Genomic DNA, 6,927 nt, shown 5'->3' with positions numbered 1-6,927 from the left:
GAAGCGGATGGAGGAGATTGACCGCAACATCCGCACGACACACATTCAGCTTGAGTTCTGCGTGGAGACGTTTGACCCGAACGCGAAGAGGCATGCCGACATGAAGAAGGAGCTGTACAAGCTGCGCCAGGGTGTGGAGGAGGAACTGGCGATGCTGAAGGAGAAGCAGGCGAAGGCGCTGGAGGACTTCAGGGAGTCGGAGGAGGCGCTGGACGCTGCTGGCATCGAGTTCAACCACCCCGTGGACGAGAACAACGAGGAGGTGCTGACGCGGCGCAGCAAGATGGTGGAGTACCGCTCGCACTTGTCGAAGCAGGAGGAGGTGAAGATTGCCGCGGAGCGCGAGGAGATCAAGCGGGCACGGCTCTTGCGCACCGGTGGGGGTGGCAGTGGGGAGCAGCCTCGCATCGGGCACAATACCGCTCCTGCGCGTCTTGAGTGAAGTGTAGTTTTTTTTTTTGTTTTGTGTTGTGATTGTACGCGTTGTACATATATATATATATATATATATATACGTACATTGTTAGTTGCTATGAAACGACGTTTTTTTTTTATTATTTGTTTCTTTTCCTTGTTGTGTGCGCCCGTTTCTGTGTTTGTAGTGTCGAGGTGACGTGGAGTGTTAAGGCAATGTATGTGGTTCTTGTGTGAGGTTGTGGGTTTGCGTGGATGTGCTGTTGGATGTGTTTTTTTTTTGCATTTTTTTTGTTTTGTTGTGGATGACGGAGTTGTGGATGAGGTTGTGTCGGCGATGGATGGCTCATGTGAGTCTGATGAGGCACTCGCCTCACACGAGGTTGTTAGTGTTTTGCTGCTGCACAACCGCGTTGGCGTTGCGTCCTACGATAGTGCCACTTGTCAGGTGAGCTGTTGTGAAGCTGCAGTGGCGTTGGACCGCAGCGAGGAGGTGGTTGTTCGCAGTGCGATGGATGTGCCAGGGGATATTGTGTGGGTGGCGCAGCTTTTTTCGCTTAAGAGGCCGAAGGTGGTGTTGATCCCGTCCGCGGGATCGCAGGTACTGCTGGACATTGCCTCAGTGTTTTCTGTGAATGTCGTTCTCACAGCCCCTTGCGAGTTTGATGAGGGTCGCGTTTGGGATCTCCTTGGCATTTTGTGGGGAAGCGTCACTCGGCTGGAGTGGCACTCCCGCATCTCTCCGCACAATCATGTGATGCTGATGGCCCTTTCGGCGCTGTTGCCTTACCTGCAACGGTGCGAGTGCCCCATAGCTGACGTGGCTGAGGTGCCTCCGATAGGTCTACTGTACGTTGATCAGGACACGCTGTCTGGTCTGCAGCTTCTTCGGACGGAACCCCATCCAATGGACTTTCAGGGAATCGGGCGTGGGAAGGAGGGGCTTTCCCTGCTAAGCGTTGTGGATCGCACGTGCAGTGTGCTTGGTCGGGCACTTCTTCGGCAGTGGTTTTTGCTTCCGGTGCGAGACGAAGTGGAATTGCAGCGACGTTACGACGTTGTCTCATTCTTCACAATGCAGGAGAATTACGATCTCATGATGCAGCTTCGGCGCGCACTGCGTCATGTACGGTACACGAGCAACATCTTCACAAAGATTCGGGCGGCAAAACACAGAACAACAGACTACGAATCTCTTTTGCGCTCTGTGAGGAGCTTTTTGCGCATCACATCGCTGCTCTTACCGCAGGCACATTCTCTACCTATGTTTTTGCGCATTGTCGCAAGCTGTCAAACCACTCAACTGGAAGAAATGAGCCGTCTCATTGATGAGGGTATTTCTTTTTCCAGAGACCCTGACGGGGCGTTGAGTAAAACCTATGTGCATATCCGCTCGGGGTTTGATGCCAAATTGGACGAACTTCAAGCCCACTGCTCTCGATTGGATGAAGTGTTGACGATTATTGCACATGAAGAGTCCCGTTGCCTGCCTTCGAGCTGGAGTCCCTGTAGCGTGGTGTGCGTGTTCGTACCGCACTGGGGCTATCTTGTGACGCTCCCTCATTTTTCGCTGCCACTCACCCTGGAGGAAATGCCACCTGATTGGGAGTTGCTGCTTCGAACTGAGGAGGGACCTTTTTTCAAAACCCCATTGACGCGTCGCTTGGACGAGGAATTGGGAGATGTGCGCTCGGCCATTTTGGAGAGAGAGGGAGAGATCCAGCGTCAGTTGGATCAATATTTGATAGTCCTGTCACCGGCACTGATTCCTCTACACCTTTGTGCGGAACTTGATTGCCTTATGGGGTTTGCGCTTTGTGCGTTGGAGGGGCAATGGAGCCGTCCAGAGCTTGTACCAGAGCCTGGCGTACTCGTTATTGACAGCGGGGTTCACCCCATTTTTGCACGCACTGCGGCACATCAAGTCGTGCCATATTCACTAAATATTCGCAACAGCACTGAACGGGTTTGTGTGGTTACAGGGGCAAATGGAAGTGGAAAGTCGATCTTTATCACAGCCATCGCACATGCAGTCTTTCTTGCCCATATTGGGTCTTATGTCCCTTGTGCCCATGCTACCATTGGTCTTTTCGACACCTTGATGACCCTTTACGCCGCGTCGTCCAATTCCAACGGCAGAAACTCAATGTCTGCAACGAAGGAGTTACATTCAAGCTTCGGGAATGAGTTGGTATCAATGAGTCGTATGCTACAGAGATGCAGTATTCGTAACAAGGAGGGAGGGGCTGGATCTGGGCGTTCGTTGTTGGTGCTGGACGAGTTTGGAAAGGGAACACTTTCAATGGACGGTGCCGCATTGCTGGCAGCCTCCATACGGTCGCTGATTTCATTTGGTGAACGACGTCCCATTGTGCTTCTGGCAACGCACTATGTGGAGGTGCTGCAGCCCAATCTCATTCCTCGGGAGGAAATCATGGTGCTTGAGATGCAGACGACGCTTGCGATGACTGCTTCTAAGCGGGGAGAAGAGAGCGGAGAGGCGTGGGCAGAATTTGTTTGTGGTAACGAGCAACTTGTCCATTCGTATCGTGTGGAGCCCGTTCAAAGTATTGGCAATATGGGCACGTCGCAGCACAAGGGGATGACTTCTCAGGCACTGCGCTTCGCTCTACAATTCTCTATTCCTCCTCTCTTATTACAGCGTGCATGGGACTTAGTGGTCACAGAAGGTGTATGACATATATGTGTTTATATACACACGCTGCTTTATTCATTATTTTGTGTTTGTTATGTTTATTTTATCTTTGCACTATTTGGGTGGTTTTATTCTCTTTCTGGTTCAGGTCTACTTCTCTATTTTCTATGTGTTCCTGCAGAGTCCCATTGGTTTCGCGGCTCTGGTGAACTGTTCCTTTTGTGCATTTGCAGATAATTTTACAGGCTGCATCAAATCTTCCTTTTGGCTACGGTGTTTTGTCTGCCGCTGTCTGTGAGCTGAAGTTGAGGTGTTTTTTTTTTTTGTGGTGGTGGTGGTGGTGGTGGGGGGGGGGTTCATTTGTTTTTCTTTCCTGTTTACGTCTTCCACATTGTCCTTGCTTTCTGTTGTTATTTTTTCCTTTCTTTGTGTGTCTGTGCGTCTATGGATAGAGTTGAAGGTTTCACGGCAAATTCAAGAGGAACATTCTGTGCTCTTGTCATTTTAATTGCGTGGTGGGGCATTTCCGTCATTTATGCCTGTGATGTCAGGGGAACGGAACTTTGCAAACGGTGACTGCCATAAAGGTGAGGCGGTCAAGGGGAACATCAAGGATGGAGAGGGCGAATTTTTTTGGGCTGCAACCGGGGCCAGTTACGTGGGGATGTGGTTAGAGGATAAACCTCATGGAAAGGGCACCTACACCATTCCAGGTGAAGAAGGGTATACCTACGAGGGGGATTTTGCGAAGGGAGAACGCTGTGGCTATGGGGTTTGCACATTCATGAACGGTGGGCGATATGAAGGGGAGTGGATAGGAGACAAAATGCATGGTAAAGGTAAACTCTTTGGGGCACCAGGTGTTGATGATTTTGTGGAGTACACAGGATTCTTTGTGAATGGAGAGCGAAGTGGGGCGAGTGGTGAGTGCAGGTATGTGAATGGAAACGTTTATAAGGGAGATTGGCTTCATGACAAGCGACATGGTCATGGGGAATTACTTTTGGATAGGACATCCAGCACGCCTGGGTATACGCCACGAATGGGTGATCCTCATATAGTTGAGTACAAGGGTGAGTTCCGCGATGATGCACCCAACGGGGTGGGAGAGTTCCTTTACTCGGATGGTAGTAGCTATCGAGGCGAATGTGCCGGTTTCTCTCGCGACGGTAAAGGTGAGCACCGTACAGTGAAGGGTGACGCATACAAAGGTTTCTTTCGACTGGATCGTCGATGCGGTAAAGGAGTGTTGCACAGTAAAACCGGTGTATACGATGGAGAATGGCAGGATGACTTACTTGAAGGTCATCTTTCTTTCAGAGGTGACGCGGCTGTTTTGGTGGGAGTGGGCCTGATATTTTACGAGGGCCCATGTATCAAGGGTGAAATGACAGGGAACGACGTGGTTGCGAAATACTGTGACGGAAGCTCCTACACAGGCGCGATGGTTGCCGGGAAGCCGAATGGGGCGGGTATTTTGGACAAGAAACGAATGACTATTCCTGGCATTGGTGAGGTCATGCTTCGATATGAAGGGGAGTTTACGGCAGGCGTGCTTAAAGGGTCTGGTAGCGGCACTTTTACTCTTGTGACTCCGGATCCACGACCTGCACCACCGCCACCAATTTCAGCGGAAGTTCGGGGCTTTATTCCGCGAATTGACATTTCCGGTCAATACACAGGAATGTGGATTAACGGGCTGCCCAACGGAGGCGGAGAATGGACGTGGGAGAATAGACAGAGCTATCGAGGTACTGTGAAGGCCGGTGTACCACATGGCTTCGGGGTCTTTAAATCACAGGAGGTTGACTATGAGGGATCCTTTCTTCTTGGCTTTCCCGACGGCCACGGCAACATTTGCTGGAAGGACATCAACGGAAATGTAGAGAGGTACGAGGGTACATGGAAGGAAGGCCACTTGAATGGGGAAGGCACGTTGACCCTGCCTGGCGGCTCCACATATTCCGGTGGGTGGAAAAATGGAGTCAAGGAGGGACGCGGTGTTGATTCCGTGGTGAAGAATTACTCCTACACCGGGGAGTTCAAAAATGGGAAGCGTAATGGCCAGGGGAAAATTCGTGTGGAGCGAGAGGGTTATACGTATGAGGGTGAATTTCTCATGGATGAACTCACCGGGGATGGTAAAATGATCTTGGACAACGGCACAGTCATGGTGGGTAGTTTTTCCAATGGGAAACCCAATGGAAGGTTAGAAATTAGCTTTCCCACGCTTGGTGTTTTTCAGGGTGAGTTAAAAAACGGTAAGGTCGTCGGTACAGGCACCCTGCTGTACCCCAACGGAGATAAGTATGAGGGGGAATTTATCGACGGTGGGAAATCACTGCCGCTGCGCCATGGAAATGGCGTGTACACCTTCATTGAGGGGAACGTGCTTGAGTGTACATGGAAGCAGAATGTTCTACACGGTGATGGTGTCTATATCACAACAACAGGGGATCGATCGACACGATCCTACGTTGACGGTGTGCTTAGAAATTTGTCGTCGACGAACGTTGATGTACTTACTTACAAGAACGAATTTCCTAATACTTTATTGGAGGGGGCGTTGCGGGAACGACAACAACAACAAGAGCACAAACTGCCCATTGTGTCTATTTGTCGTTCACTGCCTAAGCGAACCCCCAATGAAAAGGCTGTTCAGCCCAATGTTGCACAGGCAATGGGCCAAGTTACCAGTAGATCTAGTCTTACGGCGTTGCCGAAACCGAGCAACGCAACTTCCGCGATAGTTGTGGCACCGTCGCGGCCACCTCCGTTACCCTTCCTGGTGAATTCTAATTCTACCTCGTTAGAAACGGGCGTGCAGAATTGTGAAAGTTCTGCAAGGTCTTTTGTTGCCGTTACAGGAACGCAGATTAAAGAAGCGAGCGGGTCATTGAGGGAGTGGGGTAGCCCCAACCGCTGTGGTGGAGGCGGCAACAGTAGCATAAGCAGCAGCAACGCGGATGCGTCAAGTAAGCTTCTCGCGCGGTTTCAGGATGGCATCGGCGAGCTGCTGCGTCACTCCCGGGACATGGAAGAGGGGAAGAAGACGCAAATCAATAACAGGTTGCTTCTCCTTGAGGGAAACAAGGAGCTGATGCAGAAGGCCTCTGCTATTCGTGACTCCCGCGAGGATGAGATTCATCAGCTGACGGAGGAGCTACGACAGCTCAACGAACGCATTTGGCAGCTAAGTTTTGTGCTGCACTCGCCAGTGATAGTGGGAAACAAGGGTGCGACGGAAGTGGAGGTGGGCAGACTTGATCATTTGAATTCTCTTAAACTGAGTAGGCGAGGCGTTATCGAGAAGTTGGGCGAACTCATGCGCGAAATTGAGCCGCCAAGGAGTAAAGTAGGGACGGTAAAACACTGAGGGATGCACACACACATATACCCGTAGACTGCGAAGAATGAGAGGTGGAGGAGGGCAAAAATAAAAAGAAAATTGAAAGAAAGGACGAAGGAAAAATACAACACAGTAACAGTAAAAGGAGCAAACGGAAGAAGAAGAGATAGAAGACGTCAAAAGAGGAAGACGACAAAAAAAAAAAGAAGACAAGACTTCCCGTCATCCGTTTCATTGCCATTACTTTCTATTTTTTTTTTTTTTTTTTTTCTTTTCGGGGGTCGAAAAGAAGGTGGAGGCGGATGAATTTGGGCTTAAACTTCCCTCCATCCTCGGCTCCATATTTGCTCTCTCTCTCTCTCCACATGTTTGTAGGTGCGCTTCTGTGTGTTCGTTTATGTGTGTTTTTGTGTGTGTAGAGCCCACACATCTCCATATACAAATGTGCTTCTTTATAGGTGAATAGGACGGTTATATATATATATATATATATATATATATTGTTTTC

General features: G+C 50.1%; 3 protein-coding genes across 3 annotated transcripts, besides 7 other annotated features; all 3 read left to right on the top strand.

Moving 5' to 3' along the window:
• Window positions 1-7: 7 nt before the first annotated feature.
• Window positions 8-442, top strand: TraAM80_03590 (paraflagellar rod protein 3; the record flags this gene model as incomplete). The annotated part of the gene is made up of 1 exon (XM_029380553.1): window positions 8-442. The coding sequence occupies one exon, from the start codon at window positions 8-10 to the stop codon at window positions 440-442; it is 435 nt and encodes a 144-aa protein (XP_029239559.1).
• A 47-nt stretch (window positions 443-489) lies between these two features.
• Window positions 490-514: a microsatellite.
• Window positions 515-634: 120 nt separating this feature from the next.
• On the top strand, window positions 635-3,112 carry TraAM80_03589 (putative mismatch repair protein MSH5; the record flags this gene model as incomplete). The annotated part of the gene is made up of 1 exon (XM_029380552.1): window positions 635-3,112. The coding sequence occupies one exon, from the start codon at window positions 635-637 to the stop codon at window positions 3,110-3,112; it is 2,478 nt and encodes an 825-aa protein (XP_029239558.1).
• A 283-nt stretch (window positions 3,113-3,395) lies between these two features.
• Window positions 3,396-3,426: a microsatellite.
• Window positions 3,427-3,605: 179 nt separating this feature from the next.
• Window positions 3,606-6,446, top strand: TraAM80_03588 (MORN Repeat Containing 1 protein; the record flags this gene model as incomplete). Its single annotated transcript, XM_029380551.1, has 1 exon — window positions 3,606-6,446. The coding sequence occupies one exon, from the start codon at window positions 3,606-3,608 to the stop codon at window positions 6,444-6,446; it is 2,841 nt and encodes a 946-aa protein (XP_029239557.1).
• Window positions 6,447-6,502: 56 nt separating this feature from the next.
• Window positions 6,503-6,573: a microsatellite.
• Window positions 6,574-6,629: a microsatellite.
• A 34-nt stretch (window positions 6,630-6,663) lies between these two features.
• Window positions 6,664-6,694: a microsatellite.
• Window positions 6,695-6,785: 91 nt separating this feature from the next.
• Window positions 6,786-6,836: a microsatellite.
• Window positions 6,837-6,891: 55 nt separating this feature from the next.
• Window positions 6,892-6,920: a microsatellite.
• Between the last annotated feature and the right edge of the window lie 7 nt (window positions 6,921-6,927).

This window comes from Trypanosoma rangeli (assembly GCF_003719475.1).
Source record: "Trypanosoma rangeli strain AM80 chromosome Unknown Tra_15.4_contig_00095, whole genome shotgun sequence".
NCBI classification, from domain to species: Eukaryota; Euglenozoa; class Kinetoplastea; order Trypanosomatida; family Trypanosomatidae; genus Trypanosoma; species Trypanosoma rangeli.
The sequence above is the reverse complement of the archived record's forward strand: the minus strand, read 5'-3'. Positions and strand labels throughout refer to the sequence as shown.